The sequence below is a fragment of the Cygnus olor genome, chromosome 1, assembly GCF_009769625.2.
Source record: "Cygnus olor isolate bCygOlo1 chromosome 1, bCygOlo1.pri.v2, whole genome shotgun sequence".
NCBI classification, from domain to species: Eukaryota; Metazoa; Chordata; class Aves; order Anseriformes; family Anatidae; genus Cygnus; species Cygnus olor.
The window spans coordinates 141,933,259-141,954,108 of NC_049169.1; the positions used below are offsets into that span (position 1 = coordinate 141,933,259).

Genomic DNA, 20,850 nt, shown 5'->3' on the forward strand with positions numbered 1-20,850 from the left:
ACAAGCAGTACTTGTCCTGGTCTGTAGCTGCATTATCTGGTCCTCAGGAAACATGTTCTCAGAAAATGAGAATGGTACAGACCTCTGTGGTGGGTCTGTGCTGAGTAAATTCTGAGTAAAAAGATCACACACACACAAAACAACCACAAAAACAAAAAGGAAAAAATAAAGATGCAGAACTGATAGATTTATAAAATATCTGTTGGAATGTATAGAGCATAAACAAACAAGGAATAAATCCTACATTTATTTAATCATTTAAAAGCAACAAAATGAGTACCTATCATACACTACCAGTTGTTTTACAGAAGAAATACTGCACAGTATATGCAGTTTCTTTAGCATTAGCTAATCACAAAGGTCAATGATAAAAAGTGAAAATTTCAAAAGAAAAAAAAAAAAAAAAAAAACCTATCTACAAGCCCAAGAAAACTAACCCAAAGCAAAGGAAAATTCTCACTTTGCAGTCATTTGTACGTTGAAACTTTTTTTTCCACTTTCGTCCATGTTTAGATCTGTTTTGGTATATTCCGATGCCACAACTGGATTAAAGAAACTGCTGAGTAATTCAGTAAAGCCCAGAGAACATAGTTAAAAATAGCTGCAACTGCTCCTCCCTCAGCTTAAAAGGGGGAGTCACATCTCCTTCTCTCCTTGGACATCGTTTACTCATCACTTGCTGCTTACATGGCCATGGCAACATGAGGGATGCATACGTGGTCTCCACACACTAGGAACAGTAGCTTTAAGCATTACCATCCAACTGGTAAGTTCTTTTTTATTTCATTTCTTTCTTCTTTTTCATTCACTGTCAGGCCACTTGGCTGGCTCCTTTGCCTTTTACATGAAAAGCAGATAGACTCAAATGATTATTTTAAGGAACAGCTAGTCCATAAAGAAAAAAAAATTTGCACTTCTTTAACATTAACTTGACCATTTCTTTTTCATGCTATAGTTTCAGCAGAGGAAGAGAGGAAAAAACACAGTGACAAAATGATAAAAGTGGAACATAATTTCATTTTATTATTATTTCTTAAAAAAAAAAAGTACAACTTTTCTGTAACTGAGGCTTTTCAAGAAGAAGTGTTTGTATGGCACTTCTGAAATCATTCTGGCCTACTAGTAAAAAAAAATTACTTCCATAACACCAGTTGTAACATCCCTGAGATCACAGCCTTCCAAAGATTTCTCAATGAAAATATTTAATTTCATTTTTATTTAGTGTATATGGAGACCTATTTTTCAAAATAATATTAAATCAAAAATATTTTATCATTGTGGAAAGCACATTTTTTACTCATGTATAAAAAACAGTGAAACTGAAGCTTTTATAGGCAGAAAAGCAATATTCTGTCAGCTGTACAGTATAAAATGAATTTTATGGTGTTTACAGAATTTAGCTTTAAACAGTGCAGCAACTCTAGAAGGGTAAATGTTATCTGTTACCTAGCATAACCAATAAGCATAGTAAAAATTACAAAATATTTCAAATACATTCATTTGTTAGGTCCCACCTTCCCCCCTTTTTTTCCTTTAACCTATGCTGTACTTGCAAAACAGAAATTGCTGACTTACAGAAGAGTGGTTTTAGGTAAAAATAAATACTGAAAAATTTATTTAAGACATGGAAAGAAAGAGGATAGGAAACTGAGGGTGAGAATGTTTTGAAGCATCTATCAAGCAAGACAAGGGAAGATAACACACTTGAAAATGCCTCAAGTTCCTAGGGTAAATTAAACACAGGTTATTACAATAAGTAATTTTGAGGATAGTTACTGACATCATAGCAGTAATGTAATAAGACACTTATTGTGTCGATATATACAATTAAAAACTCAGAGCTCCCTCTATATATTCTCATGGTGGTGTCACTGGAGTGACTGAGGTTTCAGAAAGGACTTAAATGGCAGCAGGCACTGGAAAAGAAAATATAAAGTGCAAAACACTGAGATTCTCCTAAAGTAGCAACATATTTCCACAGATGTACTCAAGGGAATAACGTGGGTTTTTTTAAATCAAAAAATAAAAATTCTATGTAGTTGACTTTGTCCTTTCATCAAGTAATGCTAGGAAAAGCACATGGAACATTATCAGTGCAAAATACTTTTTTGTATATGTTTCAGATTAAATATAAACAGTGGTGACTGGTAAGCAATATAGGCTCGAACAACAAATAGCACAAGAGAGCACTACAACTCTCACTGTAGCTCTGAGAGTAAGCTCACATTACTTAAGAAGTTCAGACAAATAAGACCAAAATACAAACAAATTGACACTTTTTGTTTTGCCACTAAAATGTCACCTATGACTCCAGTAATGAGAGAGAATGCATTAATCCAAAGCCATCTTAGAATTACTGTTGGTTGCTTTGGCAGACCTTTAACAGTCATTCAAAAGACTTGAGAAGAAAATTTATTCTTAAAACGAAGGTAGAAAACCTGCACAGGAAGTTTTAAAAAATAATTTACGACAAAGTTGCTCAGTAGAAGTCAGCACTAAACAGAAACTACCAGTTCAAGGTTCAATAAAGCTTAAGTTCGGTCTCAGTTTCCATATGAATGTCCTCATGTTATTCTAAAATAGTTCAATTTAGGCTTGCTAATACACAAAATTAACATATACCCAATTCTGTTACCTGGGAGAGACTAGAAAACAGGGGCCGGACAGCTACCCTAAGGTGTCTAATCATGCTGCACAAGTTTTGTAGACAAAGTATGCTTAACAAAATCATATAAGCAAATATCCTATTAATGAAGCTATTGTCACAGCAGACAAATGGAAGCAGGCCACAGCATAAGAAAATAAGGCTAACGAGTTATAATGTAAATTCCAATTAAATAATAAAAATTCACTTCTGATTAAATAATACAAATCAACTTCCGTCTGCACCTTTTAAAGTCAGTCTAAATACTGTTTCAAATGTTAGCTACAAACAGGATTTGTGTACTTCAAGTCATCCTTTTTCCCTCCAGAAAGGTTAAAAGTCCACAAAAAAAAAAAAATCCCAGCCCATACTGTATAGTAATATCTGCCCCTCTCAGCAGAGTTCTAGTGGTACCAGCTCAAAAATACATCAGTCCTGCAGCAGATATTTATATGTATTTGTCTCCAACAAGTTTGTTACGTGTTGTCCATGTGAACATAACATGTCCTCGTAGAAGATCCTGTTACTGCTGTACAGGTCTGGTAGGTGTAAGCATCACCCCAGGTTGATTCATTGCCTCTTCTGTAAGATACACCCATACAATCCAAATTTGCAGCTACTGATTTTTTAACTTAACATTTCCACTGCTACAATATTTCTGTTTGTTTACATTCATTATCAGAATAGCTACCAAAGCCAATCCAACCGCTACGCTTGGAGGGCCACAAGGACTGAACTCCTGAGCAATTCCAGAAAGGAGCGGGGCAATTATACGTCCCACTGATGTCACAGACTGTCCAACACCCAGGAGCGTACCGCTGGCCTCATTCCCACCGATGGTCAGTTCAAGATCAATGATGCAAGTACGACCTATAGTAGTTGAAAAGGCTAAGAAGGTAGAAGACAAAATGACCATCCATATGCTAAGCGCTGATGCATACAGGAGAATCAACGTGCAGGTAAAAGTGCTGGAGTGCAACAGAAGTCTGTAAGTGTTGTGCTGATACAGTCTTGTTATTGGTCCAAGCAGACAACCAGCCAGAACTCCGAGCGAACTGCTATAGCTCATTAGGTATCCAGAGAACAAGGGTTTCACCCCAAATCTCTCCTCCAAGGCCAGACTAAAATTACTATGGTACAGCAGTATAGTAACAGACATCAGTAACCGCACCAAAAATATATCCCACAAGTCAGAACATGCAATTCCTTTAATCCTCTTCAGCACTGTCACAATTTGGACCCACGGAGACTGGAAAGGACTATCACTCGCCACAGTTCCATTAGTTACTGATTTCAACTGCAGGTCACAATTTGGTTTTGCTGTGATACTGTCTGTCCTTTTCTTCTCTTGTTTTTGTTTCCTATTGCCAGTGTTTTCTTCGCTCCAGGGTAGCATCCAGACAAGACCTAAATAGATCAAAAAATTAGTTGATTTTATTCAATAGCATTAATGGTAAGTTTACTGTTAGTGTAAAAAATAAATTAAAAAAATGACTTCAACAATCATTTCACCTTAAAAAATTACAAAGATTACTGGTATTATTCACAGTTCAGTTTTAAATATGGTGAAAGCAAGGAATGAAAACACAAACACTGAGATGACACCCTCACAACATATTAATCTAAAGACTGAAGCCAAAATTCTGATTTCCAGTTGTCATCTTTGGGCACATACAAAATTTCCATTCCAGTGTCTAACTATAAAAGCAATGTACACAATGTAATGGAGAAGCAACTGGAAGTTAACTGTTTCAAAATTCCTGCTCTTCCACACAGGCTCAAATTCAAAGGGTACTATTAATATACAGAACACGTGTGCCATAAATAATAAAAGCCACCGTGAATTCCAGGTGTTACAAATGACAAAAATATACAAGAGTAGGGAGTGAAGGAACCCAAAATGCAAAACGTGACAAAACTTACCAGCATTCAGAAGGAAGATAGAAGCACAGATGAAAGACGTTTGATAAAAGCCATCTTTCAACTCTGTAAGGTAGCCACCAACAACAGGTCCCAGAATGAAGCCCACACTGGAGGCTGCATTGAAACGTCCCATTACTAAAGGGCGGTCTCTCTCAGAAACCAAATCAGAAAGCAGGGCTTTAGAGATGGAGAGCGTGTGCTTGAAAATACCTGCAACATATTATTAAAAAAGTGTGTATATCTTAAACCAAAAGATTAAAAATTCCAGATGCTATATGAAGTATCAATATTAAAAAATCTGTATGATTAGTATGTTTAACATTCCACAAACAAAACGTTCTTCAATGCTAGAGCTATACAGTGTGTTGAGCCATGACCATCAAGGCTGTTCAAGGATTTGGACCTAAGAATCAGAACTATTCAGATAACTGAGTTGACGAAGTACTCCTCCAACTCTACTGGAAGAATAAGTAAATAAGCTGAGTGCTGGAGCACACTAAGAATAACACAGTCTCTAAAATAGGATATCATGGATGGGTAAAGGTGGAACAGGAATGGCTTTTCTTTCTATAAACATAGCTCAGTAACAACTTTGCTGAGTATGGAGATTTCCAGGATTGTAATGCACCATATTCATATTAGATACTGGTGAGTGGCAAAAAAAATGCACAGAAGCGTAAGCATGCTGCAGGAATACTAACAATACAATCTTTTAAGTTCCTTCACTCTGACCAGGACAATGCCATCTGTCACAGGGACAGTGCTGTTAGTATTAAAAGGTATTTGATCGATATTTAATCGATTAGCAAGTTTTCTTTAAATTAAGAAACAGTAGAAAGAAAGAGTTCCTAAATTGGGACCACAGGGCACAAAAGTGCCCATCAGTAGAAGTGTTCATAGTAACAGCAATGTTTATTACATCAGAATATGTACAATCGATGTTCAGCTATTATAAAAATTCTGTTAAGAACCTTGCTACAAACTTAGCTTATGTGCTGTAAAAACACATGCTTTTGCACATAAATATTCTACTGAAGCAGTGACCTAAAATTTCAGCCAGATTTTGTAGTATCACTTTAAAGTATGTTTTCAGCATAAAAACAAAACGGAACAAAAAAATAATAATGCACAAATCATTCCATTCTGCATTGCAAGATTTCATCAGTGACCAGGTATATTGGGTACCCCTAAAGACTAACCTTACAACAGTTGCTTTCAAGGAATTGCTGCATTACTATTCTTATAAAACTCAGCCACTAAAGGTGGCATAAAATTTTTGACAGTTTCAGTATACATTTCAAATTATTTTCAGAAAAATCGTGAGAATGAATTTGTAGAGGTGTTTCCATTAGCAGGGTTCAGCTGGTGCTGTTGGATGATGCTGTGTAGTCATCCACATGCCACCACTTCTCTAGTAGCAATTCTCGAGCTGAAAGTACAGAGAATTTAAACTGCAAAATGCCAAGTGCTTACTCACCTACAGGGACTCTAGAAATGGCAAACAGGTGCACAGTGGTGGACATTCCAAGAATGAAGTAACCCAGTGCACTGAGAAGAATACAAGTAAGCAGGGAATACCGTCTTCCTACTATATCACTCCAGCAGCCCTACAAAAAAGAAGGAATTTAAGAACATTTTATAACATTTAACTAGGTACAATGCACAATCAGTATGTCTAAATTAAACTGAGAAAAGAATTAAAAGGACTGTCAGTGAATGCTTAATAAGCTTATTACACAAGTTTTCTACGTGCTTGAAGTCTGGAAGTGACAAGCAGAGTTCTGCCCTGCCGGCAGTGCAGCTGCTGAAACTATGCTTCTATTTAATGTTATGTATAAAGCTTTAAAAAATATATTCTTCTTTTTAAAAACACAATCCTGCAATAAACACCCTCAAATACTATTGATGGTGGCCCTCTGAAAACGTCACCACAACCAACCACAAATATTTGGTTGCAACAATGGTTGCTGTGGAGTAGACACTTGCTGAGCATCCTAAAACAAATGGCCTTAGGTAGGAGTTTGTCACCTGAGAGCGGACAAGTAGGAATTATGAGAAAGTCAAACACTGAACTTATACGTAGTATATTTATAAATCAGCTTGTTTCCAAACAGGAAGTAGGTTTGTAAGAATGTAGGTACCGGTCTTGCAGTTCAAAGAAAATGCCACAAAATTACAGAAGTGAGTTATCCCAGGTGGCCTGCATAACAAACTCTGAAACAGTTTTTCGTAAGATGCTCAAAATCTGCTCTCTTGAGAGCTATGAGGTACCAGGGTAATAATATTAAAGGTGTTCCTGGTTAAATGCAGGGATCTAAGGTATTGATAGGTAAAGTGTGCATTCATAAAGTTTAGGCTTGACAAGCCTTAGAACTTTTTTTGGTAAGGATGTAAGAAAAAACAAGAAAAAAAAAACACAAAAACTAAACAGAGCTCAAAGACACACTGCATGAGTATAGACCGTATGACAGATTACAAGACGCTGCTTATGAAGCAGGGAAAGCAAGCTCTAGATAACAGGATTATGAAGAGCTGACTCATGAGACTACTTTTTAGAAAGGCTACTGCACTGAAGAAAACTGCTTTACTAACATCAACGTTGGAGACAACCCTGTGTGACTAAGATGTGGCTCAGTAGTGTGTGACTGACACCAAATCTGAATTCTAGCTTTGGTCTAAAGACTTCATTCTATTTAGAGATGTTCTGAAGGACCTAGGTATTCGCTTTAAGTGAAACAAAAAGGCAAAAAACACATGGTTCCTTCAAACCGAAAATGCTTACATGAACACTATAAACATTTTCAAAATTTCAAGAAATGTTGTTATTAACCTAATTCTTTTTTTCGCACAAAATCCATAGAAATACCAATGTACTTTAAAAAGCAGGGTTAGAACTCACCACAAATGTGCTGGAAAATAGCTGCATTATACCATAGAGAGATCCTAAAACAAACAAGTAAAATACCAACAGGAAAAATTATTATTATTATTATTATGTTATGAAAAGTGCACAAAATCTTAAATGAGGAAACATGAGAAAGATTCTAGGAATAATTTACTGAAAGAAGAGGGAACGGAACAAACCAAGGATGAAGTTTAGACTGCGAGGGAAATAGTTTCAGGAGTAAAAAAGTAAAGCAACTGCTGATCAAACTTACAAAGCTATGTAATGTAGAAGGATGTTGCTTTGCATGGTGTATTAATCAAAAGAGATCTTGGCATTTATAACTCCTTTCTCAGAATCAGGAGAGGATTTCATTACTGGAAGGCTGTAATTACTTTCCACTTGGCACTTCAACCTATTCCAAGGCACCACAGAAGCCCTGAAGAAACCACAGACCCTACTCTTTCATTTTAGAGGCTGAGTTTAGCGCAGTTAGTGACAGAAGAGAAGCAGCAAAGAAAAGCACAGAGAAACATTTGCCAAATTCTTTCTTTTACAAGAATACACCTCAAAATCTATTTTTTTTTAAGTTTAAATCAAAGCAGACTGTTGAAATGCAAACATATTTTTGATGAACTGCTGCTTAAAATAATATTGCCACCTCAGAGCAGAACTAAATTATTTCACAAAAAGTGCTTTCATTCAAAATAAAAAAATCAAGGTAATAAAAAAAAATTTAATAACAAAACCCAAGTCAACCACACATGGCTATGAAGAATATCACACTTGTATCATAGCAAACCATAAACAGTATAATAATATATAAATAAGAACCTCAGAACCATGGAACTTCATCTTACCAGTTAATTTGTAAGATAGACCTCCAAAATTTCAGAATTTACTCGTTAATATTACTTAAAGATGATAAATATTTTTTTTGCCAAAAGGCAGCTGCAAGGAATTTAATTAAATGGGAAGCAATCAAGAGCACTGGAAAGCTTGGGAGAACCAGATGTAGAAGTACTGTTTAGAAAGCCTGCAAATAACAATAAAAATAAAAGCCACAGCTCAGCAATTCTGGGATCCAGAGCTGTAAATTCTTGGATGCTGGAAAAGCACCTGTATTATTATTATTATTATTATACATATACTGTACATATAATAATACCAAGTATTATTGCAAGACTTCCTTCTTCTTGCCAAGAATGCACTTTCCCAGGCATCTGCTTTAGGCTACTGACAGGATTTGAGGCTGGACAGGTCTCTGGATCTAACGCAGCATGGTTTTCCTTACATTTTTATTTGGAATTTGTCATTACTTTTTATCATGCTACTAGACAAGGAAGAATTACGCTTCAATGTCCAATTTGCAGGAAAGCATATTCCAGTTCATATTATCTTATTCTTTGGTAAATCAGTTGACTACTGCAACTCACCTATTATTCCAGCAACTGTAGGACTTGCTCCTAGAGATTTGATATGAAGGTTCATTAAAGGAACAACCATACTCACACCAAACAAATCCTGAAAAGAAGGCAGGAAAAGTTTTAGGAACTGATCACTTCTGGAAAGATGGTAGCAACCTGGCTTAACAACAGGCAGTCACTATTCAAAAGTTTTAAATGATTTCTGCATCAGTACAAGATTAAAAGAAAAGTTTTCATGGCTAATGTGGTATGTTGTAACCTCTGCAGCATACCCTGTATGTACAGAATTATAAACACAGAAGCTGAAAGATAAAGGATTGCCTCACGCAGTAGTGAAAACTACAAAAACATCAGTACTTTCCCCCCTCCAGATACAAACATTCTGAAGATACATATATAAACATTACATTTGAATATATATTAAGGGAATACTTACCTGTTTAACAAGAAAAGTACTTGGCACTAGTAGTTTAAATTCAAAGTGGTCTGTCATTTCAGTCGCCTAAATACTTTTTACTTGCACAGAGGGAGTGTATTTAGAAAATCTACAGTACTTTAACTCTCAACCAGGATGGGGCAGAAGCTAAGATAGATCTGAGCCCACCCAAATACTGTCTTTCTGTATAACTGAAGAAGTGTAAAGGCAGAAACATGAAAAAAACACGTAGAGCAAAGCATAAGTAGAAAACTTCTTGTAAGAGGAGGGCAAAGGATATTGCCCATCCTGAATGGTACAAGGATTTCCTACTCAGTCCCTTTGACTTTTTATCTTTTGTTAAGCTAACCACATTAACCCAGTAGTTCTTTCACTATACGCTGCTGGTACAAGTCTTTTATCAGAGCTGAAGCTTACAAAGGAGAGCTACTGAAGCAAGATCACCTTTTATCACTGACTGCTGAAGCTGAAGTAGACTAGCTGTTCATAGTATGCCCACAGTCAAAATAATTGCAAGAACGCATGCCACTGAGTAAATTCCAACTTTCTAAGTCTCTTATGATGATTGAAAATAAGACTTAGAAAGTTAAAATGGCCCACATGACTTACAAACATCATCAGTAAAACAGTAACAGGGCTCAAAAAGCTATTCTAAGCACTGGTTTATAGAATCATAGAAAAACAGAATAATCCCCTTGGAAAGGACCTCAGGAGGTTTCTAGTCCAGTCCCCAGCAGAGCCAGCTCTGAAGTCAGACCTGGTAACTCAAGGCTTTAACCAGTCACGCCTTGAAAACTTGAGGTTCTGACTGCATACAGGACCTGTGTCCCTCTTACTCCTGCCATGCACTACCCTGTGGAGTCCTGCTCCATCTTCTTGTACCTCCCTGCTGACACAGGAAAGGCTGCTGCCAGGTTCCTCCTCAGCCTCTTCTCACGGGGCAAGTGCTCCACCTCTCCAGCCACCCTGGTGGCCCAGGAAGCTCACTCTGACCTGGACACAGTATTTCAGATGCATTCTCACAAGTGCTGAGTGAACTAACATCACTTCTTTGTTCACATAGCCCAGGACACTGTTGACTGCCTGTCTACCAGGGCACACTGCTAGCTTATATTCAGTTCACTTCCCACCAAGGCCTTGTCAGAAGAGCTACCCTCCTGTCTGTATATTTGGAAGGGTTTATTTCTTGCCAAGAACAAGACTTAGCAGTTGTCCTCGTTCGGTTTCATAAGGCTACTGTCAGCTCATCCATCCAACCTGCCTAGTTCCCCCCTGGATGGCACCCCTGCCTTAAACTGCACCCCCTACTTAGATGTCATCTGCAAACACAAAGAGACTGCAGTCTGCCACCTTGTTGAGGTCAGGGATAAAGATGTTAAAGAGTCTAGGTCTCAGAATGCATCCTGTATTTGACTTGTCATAGGCATGCAGGTCGGGCAAGACCCATTGACCGCTATTCTTTAACAGGCGGTTATTTTGTCATTTCGCTTATAATTTCTCATGTCAAATGACAACATTGCATTTGCTTGGTTACAGGAAACTTGCATAACAGGTAACAGCTCTTTATTATATTTCACCACACTCTACAACATTAAAATTACACTCATTTTTTGCTTGGTTGCAGCGTGTACTCAAAGCTTCGTGTCAGCAAGGTATTAAGAAGCAGCACATGTTATAATGCACTTTTGCTTGGAATATTAGTTCCAGGACTGAAACCAGGTAGATTGTTTCTACTGCCCGGGCTAAAGGTAAATAACAGAGTATAGCTACATTTCACAGTGCAAATTTGTACCAATGTTGTATTCATTTTCCATGTTACCCCCTTTAATTTTAAATTAAATTGTCCTGTTTCCCAAGGCTTGTAAACTACAGAAAGCAAATCTGTTTTTCCACTGTGATTTTTCTTTAAAAAAACAGATGGTTTTTGAGCTCATAATAAGCACTAGTAGTTCAAGGAAACAAAGAACTGTTTTGATATACGTACAACAAGACTTAATTTTAATGGTGATACGCTATTCTGTTGCATTCGCTGGATGCAACCCGTACCAAGCCAGGCCATATGACTGATCAAAGTGGAAAAACATCCCAGCTGCTACAGACCACTGCTTCAGCAAGCGTTCACACTCCAGAAAGCAGCTAAGCCATGCACCTTGAACGTGGCAACCTCGTCCGCAGCACAAGGGGGGCATCCAACACCAGCTCAGGCCCTACCGCAGGCTCGGTGGGAGCACCGGGGGCTTTGACCGGGTGTCCGAGGAAAGAGAAAGGGAGACAGAAAACCAATTTCTGATTAACCTCACGCTTCGCAGCGCCTCCCAAGCACCTGAAGGACCCTAAGGGAGAAGCGCCCCCTGCCACCACCAGCACCGCCCCTCCGGCGGCAGACCCGGCAGAGGGCCCCAGAGCCGCGGGGCGGGGAGGGCTTCATTTCCCCTCGCCCGGCGCAGCCACCCGCTGCCCCACGGCCGCCGCTTACCAGGAAGCCCACCGCGTAAAGGCACCGCACGAAGCGGGCGGACGCCGCCGGGCTAGCCGCGGCTCCCCGGCCTCCATCTTCCTCCATGGGGTCGGCGGCTGCCCGGGGCCCCGCAGCGGCCGCGATGGGCGTGCGCAGTGCAGCCGGGGCGGCCGCAAAATGGCGGCGCGGAGGGGTCAGTCCGGGCAGTCCTCTGAGTGCCGTCGTGTAAACCTCGGCGGTTTTTTATTCCTTATTTTAGCGAGGGTATTTGTGTTTCCTCTCCTCCAGGCGAGGAATAAGGGTTCCTTCAGTTTTTGGAGGTTTTTGAAGTCCCGGCCTTCCTCTCGTCACCTGCAGGAATTTGCCCTTTCTGCCTCTCTCTGCGTGTTTGTAGAGAGTTTTGCAACGTGTCAGTGTCACCCCAGGAAAGTAGAAACGCCTTGATAGGGAGGGGGAGAGGAGGAGATGTTTCTTTGGAGACGATTTTTCATTTCTGCCTTTGGAGGCAGAAGTATGCCCCAGCAGCATGGTGATGGTCCCCGGCGCAGTCTTCCTGGCCGCTGTAGGAAGACAGCTTTTAAACCTGTATGCCTTGGGTTCTGCCTCCCTCACGGGGAAATGTCCCTGTTCTACTACCACTGCTGGTGTTTGGCTCTCACAGGGCTAAATCTGCTCGCTTCACGTGTTTCTGATGACAAAGTGCTTTCCTGCCATGCTACGTGCAAAACTGGCTGGAGGTTGTAGTGCAGCCAAGGGAGATGGTCATCCTACTTTCTTTTTAGGGTGTATGTAGTTGTGCTGCATTTCTCCTAAAGTCAGAGAGACATAAAATTCTGGATCAGTACCCTATTTTAGAAGTATTTTCATCCAAAGAAGTAAAACAACATTCTTAAATCTCTGAGAAGCATAGGTAGAAGTGGTTATCACGTGCAAAATATTGTTATATTGGAGGCAGCAGAGATTGTTTGTATAGCTGCTGATCTACAAAAGGGGCACAGTTTTAAATGTTAAAAAAAAATAAAAAATACTGATTTATGAAACAGGACATTTTAAAATTTGTTTTTCATTAGTAGTAAGAACAAGCTTTTGAAAAACAATGGTGATATTTTAAACAGTGCTTGTTCATAAATGTTTGAGAATGTCAGTTATTATTTAATTAATGGGATAACTTCACCTCTGTCTTCATGTTTAAAGAAGAAATAAATACCACAGGGCTGAGGGTCTTCAACAGAGTTAGTTCACGAAACAGGAGAAGGGAATGTCATTTTCCTTGTGGTTCTGAAGAATTAAGCTACCAAAAAAAAAAAAAAAAGCTGGAAGGCAAGAAATATTCTTAAATATGCAGCTTATTTATAAGATACCAAAAAGGATAGCCTAGTGTGTGCATAGGGACAAAGATGCTATCAGTATCTCAAATAACTCGGTTGTTTAATATCCCAGTGGCAGTAATATTTTATAGTTGGCTTAACCAGTGCTCCCTATTAATTTAGCTCTCTAAGGCTATTCATTTACTTTGAATAACAAGGCCTCTCAGAATAATGATTCTTTTAAAATTTTGGATGTAGCATTGATGGGGATCACAGTTACATACAGTTGCTCTGAAATGAAACAAAATGATTAGAGGATATTGAAATATTAGAATATCATGGGAATTGACACTACACTGTGTCTGCTCAATATTTCACTAATTTTGGTCATTTTAACTTTGATAGAAGAAATAGAAAAAGCCTGAAGGCTTTTTAAGGAAAAATATTAAAGAGGTGGATGATTACAAGATGTTGCAAGGATTTAGATAATGTTCCTGGGTTATAAGACAGATCATGTCTTGTCCTAACACCAAGCCCAACTGAAAATTTTGAGATTCTGTCTAAATGTCAGTCTCTGCTACAAGTCTCAGAAGGCAGAGTTAGCAATTCTGCATTATTTTCAGATTGTGAAGATCCAAACAATCATAATGGGGACAAAATGTTGTTGGCAGCCATGAATTCCTCGACAGTAAGAACTGTTTCTTAGTTTTGTGTACTATTTTCAGCTATCCCCATGCAGAATGGCTCATAAAGCTGACAAAACCCAGTTTTTGGTTTCTCCAATAGCATTTTCAGTGCCAACTGTTCACGGAGAAAAATAAACAAATAAAAACACACACACAAAAAAAAACAACATGCAAACTTGATCAGGTTATTAATATATATATATATGCATCTGTATATTTTTACATCATGTGTAAGGAAAGGGCATTAATGTATAATAACATGGTGAAGATCTCTGTTGCCTTTGAATTGAAGGTAGATGGTTCCCACTACCTCAGAATATCCCATTCATGTTCCGTCATTGCAATTACAAAATTTAAGATAAAGGCTCCCAAATAAACAATGGCATGACTGATAAGGGACTTGACTAGCACAGAATTAAAGGAATAAAATATAATGACCATTTATCACAATCTTAAGGAAAATAGAACCAGTCTAATGTGATATCTTTTGAGGGCAGAATTACATAGTTGGTTGATACTGCCAATATTATACACTTACATTGCTGTAACATATTTGTCTTTTTACTGGATGGCTCTTTGATTAAAACAGTAGAACAATACATACTCAGAAATGGCCATCAGCATGTGGAATCAGACTTTTTCGATACCCCTCCAGACCGTAATTGTGAATGAAGAATCTTCTCAGAGGAAGAGGTGCATCTAGATGGGTCCGCTCATTTCTTACCCTTTTTTCATGACTTGGAAGAAACTATAGTATCAAAATTATTAATATTATGGGCAACACAGTGACCAGGAAAATTATGCATACCACTGGTACAATACAATCTGAGTACTCAGCTTTCATGATATTTTAGTATTCTAAATATAAAGACAGCTATAAACAAAGCATGAGGGCCATGCTAAGGGGGTGCATATCTCTGTTGTGGCAGCCAATGATTATGAAATAAACTTGGTAGTCATATTAAATAATCAGGAAGAATAAGTTTTTATTACTATTCTGTAACCGAAAGAAGATAACTCCATCTTCTGATAATAAATAGGGGGATCTCAATTAAAAAAGCAGAAAACTTTATTCCTTCTGTATGCCTTTTTTTGATATGAATACTAATGCAACATTCGTCTAGTTCCACTGTTGTAATTGAAGGACAATGTTCAATAATGGGAAAGAGTCCAAAAAAAGAGCCTTTAATGGCAGGAAGAAAATATCTTACCATGTCAGGTTGTCAGATATCTGACCCTCCTAAGGCTCGCGTCCTGAACTGTTCTTGCCTCAGATTATGTATGGGAGAAGTAATCCAGGGAGGATGTCTGAGGTTCAGTTTGCTAATGAGGAGAAGGGATGAGGGATCTGCAGCCCTTTATTAAACACATCTCCTGTGGCAAATACTCGGTGTCACCTGCTGAGGAAGGGGTTGAAGCAGTCAGCACCTGTCCTTCTTCAGCCAACTCTGAGGAAGGCTATGTGTGCTCCATGCCAAGACAAAGTGAAAGCTCTGATGGAAATCATCTTCCAAAATTTAACAAAGTTGTGAAAAAGATCCTTTCGTTCCTTCAACAAGGGAGAAAATTTTAAACCTTATAAATTCTCAAATACAGTTCTTAAAGCCATTTTGTAAGACAGATCTAAGACAACTACAGAAATTTATTGCAGTAAATGGAACATATTCGTGAATTTCTGCATTACAAATGGGAAAGGTCAAGACCCCCAAATGTACCATTTGTCATCAAGTTTAGCAAATCTAACAATGACTTATTTCATTCTGGTTTACAGTTTCAAATCATTAGGGTAACATCTAACAGTCATTTCAACTTTTCATATACAAATTAGGCCCAGTAGAAAGAGTTACAATCCAGTGGTCCAGAACTTTTTAAGAGGAACTGTAAAAGAACTTGAATTTGGAAGCTGCTGATAATATTAAAGGCATATAAAGTGTAATCTTTCTGAAAAGATCTGCAGATTTAAGGAATATAGAAAGAAATCTTTTAATTGACTCCTACCTCAAAGCTATAAATGCTGATGGGCAAGACAGAGTGACTTAGAAAGCATTTCTAAAAATCCTGTTAAAGGAAGAAATTGTTTCAGCCATTGGGCCTCTTTCTCCCCTTCTGCAGTTTTCTGTGGCAGCACAACTAAGACTGCATAGCTTTCCATGTTTCTTTCAGTTAATGATTAACAGATAAAATAAATATGTCAGGTTTAGACGCCGTTGATCCTGCTCTATTGCAGAGGATAGGCCGGACAAGTCCTTTTGACTCCAGTCCATTTCCCACAGCCGCATTTCCTGTCATACTACAATAATCACCCCACCCCAGCCTATGCTCTTTTTTTTTTTTTAACTTTTCTTATTTTTTTTTTTTTTTTTTTTTTTTTAGCCTGAGAAGCCCTGTAGATACTGGAAGAGTACAGAAAGGTCTGAAGTCTGGTTCCTCAGGCTTCCTGAGTAAAATCCTAAAATATGTACCAAAAAGCATCTGTGCAGTACATGGGAAGAATTAGCACCTCAGACTGAGTTTCATAACAGCTTTCTGCTGTGAAAGGACCCATATAAGACAGCAATAGAAACGCTGAGGAGAGGTGCAGCTCTTAATTTCTGACCATTTCTGAATTGCAAGCACATAACTGTTTCCATGGGAAACTTCCTCGAACACCTCCTAAAATTAAGCAACTTATTTATGTGAAAAATGCACACGGGGGTGAGATATTCCATTAAAACACAGCAGGAAACAATAATGGTATTTCCCCTGCTTTCTTATTCATTTAAGAAAATTTAAGAGCACTCAGGTATGAGTGGGGACCCCAGGTGCATCTTCTTGTACCTGAAGTGCGAAAGTCTGGAACACAGAGAAAATATGTGGCAGGGTCCAAAGGAGCTATACACCCTGCAGTTCATCTAGGTGGCTGCAAGTCTGGCGCATGTTCCTGCAGATGCAGGTTGCACCAGATTGTGCAAACAGAAGTGAGAGGGAGAGGCTGTGTTTTTCATTACCTCCCACACAGTAAATAAGCAACGTGTATGATATAATACCTGGACACATTAAAATGTGTAGATGTAATGGATCATAAGATGGTTCTTGTTGGTGCATTAGAGAGTTCCTGTTGAAGCTATAGCTGGGATAAAGGCTTCTTCTGTCCTTGGGCCATCATCTCTTCATGAGCTATACTACATACCAGCATAGCAGTGCTGCAGAATGAATGACTTGGTGATGTCTGTATTCAGAATGGCTTTATTTCATCCATGTGTAGAGAACTTATACTCTCTACAGTCTCTTCTCAAGATTTACGTGATCCAGAAATGTGCCCTTGCCACAAAGTAGGCTAATGATATTTTGGCCTGCATTAGAAGGCGTGTTGCCAACTGCTTGAGGGAGGTGATTCTTCCCTTCTACTCAGCACCGATGAGGCCACACATGAAGAACTGTGTTCAGTTCTGGACATCCCAGTACAAGAGAGACATGGACATACTGGAAAGAGTCCAACAAAGGACCACAAAAATAATGAAAGGACTGGAGCACCTCTCCTATGAGGCTGAGAGAGTGGGGACTGCTCAGCCTGGAGAAGAGAAGGCTAGGGGAGATCTCATCAATATTACAGACCTGTCAGTCCAACCTCAGTGCCAGGAAAGGTCATGGAGCAGATCCCCTCATCGCACACTACAGGATGATCAAGTGATCAGACGCAGTCAGCATGGGCTTATGAAAGTCAGTTCCTGTCTGACTAACCTGATCTCCTTCTATGACAAGATGACCAGATTAGTGGACTAAAGAAAGGCTGTGGATGTTGTTTACCTGGACTTTAGCAAGGCATTCAGTACTGTTTCCCACAGCCTTCTCCTGGAGAAAATGTCTGCTCATGGCTTGGATGTTCATTGGGCAGTTCATTGGGCAAAAAACTGTCTAGATGGCCAGGCTCAAAGAGTCATTATGAATGGAGTTTAATCCAGTTGGTGGCCGATCAGCAGTGGCATTCACCAGGGCTCAGTATTGGGACCAGTTTTGTTTAACATTTTTATCAGTGGTCTGGATGAGGGAATTAAGTGCACCCTCAGCAAGTTCACAGATCACACCAAGTTGGGTGGGAGTGTTGATCTGCTTGAGGGTAGGAAAGCTCTGCAGAGAGACCTGGATAGGCTAGATAAATGGGCCAAGTCCAAGCACATGACATTCAGCAAGGGCAGGTGCGAGGTCCTATACCTGTGTTGTAACAACCGCATGCAGCAGTCTAGGCTTGGGGAAGAGTGGCTGGAAAGCTGCCCAGCAGAAAAGGACCTGGGGCTGTTGGTCAGCAGCCATTTGAACATGAACCAACAGCATGCCCAGGTGGCCAAGAAGACCAATGGTATCCTGGCCACTATCAGAAATAGTGTGGGCAGCAGGATGAGGGATGCGATTATGGCCTTGTACATTGCACTGGTGAGACTACACCTCAAGAGCTGTGTTCAGTTTTGGGCTCCTCACTACAAGAAAGGATATTGAGTTGCTCCAGCATGTGCAGAGAAGAGCAATGAATCCAGTGAAGAGATAAGAAAACAAGACTTAAGAGGAGTGCCTAAGGGAACTGGGGCTGTTTGGTCTGTAGAAGAGGACGCTGAGGGGAGACCTCATCACTCTCTACAACTATGTAAAAGGAAGTTGCAGCAACGAGGATGTCAGTCTCCTTTCTCAGGTGACAAGTGATAGGATGTGGAGAAATGTCCTCAAGTTGCACCAGGGAAGGTTTAGATTGGATATCAGGAAGAATTTCATCATGGGAAAGTGGTTAGGCATCAGAACAGGTTGCCCAGGGAGTTGGTAGAGTTGCCATCCCTGGAGATATTTAAGAGACATGGATGTGGCACTTAGGGACATGATTTAGCAGTGAACTTTGTAGTGTGGGCTTGATCTTAAATGTCTTTTCCAAACTAAATCATTCTGTGATTGTATATAAATACCAGAAGGGAGGGTACAAAGAAGGCAGAGCCAGACCCTTTTCAGTGAATTCAGGGAATTGAACTTCTAGGGTGTAATTCACTGCATGTTGAAGTAGTCATACAAAAATAGATCAGATGGACGGTGCCCTAAAAGTGCCTATATAACTGTAAAGGAAACCTGAGGTGACTGGCTTAATTGGAGGCAGCTACAGTGCAGCTGTCTAGTGTTAGGTAAGATGAATCCCAGCCAAGGATTTAATGGACAAGGTGTACTATACTCTATATGTCTGCCCAGCACACTGCTGACAAATGATCTTGTAGGTGCAATGGATAACATACTACCCAGCTGGGGAGGGTGGCCTGGATGAGGATCTGAATCAGTGGGTGAGGTATTTTATCGATGTTCAAAACGTTTTTTCTCCAGCGGCAAATGGGCAATGAGGTCTCAGAAGGACTCAGCTCTGAGGCAGCTGCAGAAATTGTTTCTTGGTGTATAGTGAGACATGCAGCCAGTTCTAACAGGCTGTTTTTAGATCATGGACATATCTGCCAGCACAGATAAGGAGCTGCCTGCCAATTCCAAACATATACACACGACATTTACTCAATCACACACAAACATAAACAAGCAAATAAACAACCTCCCCCTCCCATAAACCAATCAAGCTTTTTCTCCTTCAGATGGAAAAGGAAGAAAGAAACAGCCTGCTATTGTTTCGTTTTGTTTTTAATTCTTTTCTATTTTTAAATATGAGGAGGGGCTCAGATAGTATATTGATGCTGCAGCCATTTAGATACATAAATAAACAAAAATATGCAGATTTGGGAGTTAGTTTAGCCTTATCTGCAAAAGAAAAATAAACAGAAATATAATCATAAAACTTTTGCCAGCTTTGTTAAATGAGATTGGAATGCATCCATTATATGAGGGCCTTCAATCTTCACACTATGAATCAACAAAATCAATGGATGTTGGGCATAATTGGCCAAATTGATTGTATGTTAAAACAGATTTAATTACATCATTGTCATTATAGTAGGGATAAATTTGGCTATGACTTTAAAGTGTCAGTCTTTCTGTAGAAATTTAGGAGTTTGGGAAGTAATTGGAGAGTGACCGTGTTTAAGAATCAGATTAATGATTGTTTTGATTTGATAAGCCTGGCCCTATTTTCACTGCCTTGAAACTTTCTCTGTTCTGTTGAGGAACCTTCAGAATTTAATTTAAATTAATTGAAGAAAAAGTGCGCTGGAACTTTCAGTGAGCATTCAAGTAGTGGAAAAAAAGTGATTTTTTATGATGACAAAACAGATCTAAATCTGTCTTCTGATTCATTCCAGACATAGTTGGGCATAATACCGGAGATGTTAGAGTACCTTAGAAGATAGTGCTGCCAGAGAATGTACCATAAATACAAAAGAGAATAATTAAATTAGATCATCTCAGGAAGAACATTCTACTCGGAGACCAGAATGCATGTAGAGAATGCATGTCAGCGATTCAGGTGTCATTTGAATTCAGTGAAACTTCATAGCATTCCAAACATTCCAGGCTTCATTTAGTCACCCTCACGTATACTCCTAGTGCCTTTTCAGGTGGTAGAAGGTAGCTAAGACCCCTGTGTGGTGCTAGCAAATGTAGTTAAAGCCAGGAGACAAACATTGCCCTCTAGAGTGGCAGCTGAAAGCCAGCAGGATCCCCTGAGAACTACCTGGAGCTACCCTTTGCATTTACTAGATCTGTATTGATTATAATGGAAGGACATCTAGTTCACAAGAAGTTGTCTAAATTTGAACATGTTATTTCTGAGCTGAATCTGACTTTTTCTAGTTCTTCTATTTTGACCGGACATTATTCTAACTAGCAAGTAATGATTTTCTAAAATATGCTCTAAAATATGCTTTATTTCCTGTTATAACACATTCTATGTTCTTTTTCTGAATACTTTTTTGCTTATTGTTCTTTAATAGCATACTCTCCAAAGATCACCTTCAAGTATAGCAAAATGAACTGCATCAGTGCCTGCCAGGGAAAGAAAACATGACACAAAGAGTCTGTTTGACTGGAGATTTGTTTACTGTTCCGCACTGAAACTGGGCAGTGCAGAAGGGCCAAAAAATATCAGAAATGCTTGTGTATTAAGTTAGTATAGTATCAAGTTTGAATAAAATATGAAT

At 39.1% G+C, this 20,850-nt stretch overlaps 1 protein-coding gene across 1 annotated transcript; it reads right to left on the reverse strand.

The window, feature by feature from the left end:
* Window positions 1-1,003: 1,003 nt before the first annotated feature.
* MFSD9 (major facilitator superfamily domain containing 9) lies at window positions 1,004-12,635 on the reverse strand. The gene is made up of 6 exons (XM_040536465.1): window positions 11,791-12,635; window positions 8,888-8,975; window positions 7,467-7,510; window positions 6,045-6,174; window positions 4,568-4,777; window positions 1,004-4,051 (listed from the first exon to the last, which is right to left on the reverse strand). Exons 1-6 carry the CDS (start codon window positions 11,875-11,877, stop codon window positions 3,261-3,263), a joined length of 1,350 nt encoding a protein of 449 aa, XP_040392399.1. The 5' UTR covers window positions 11,878-12,635; the 3' UTR covers window positions 1,004-3,260.
* Window positions 12,636-20,850: the final 8,215 nt, after the last annotated feature.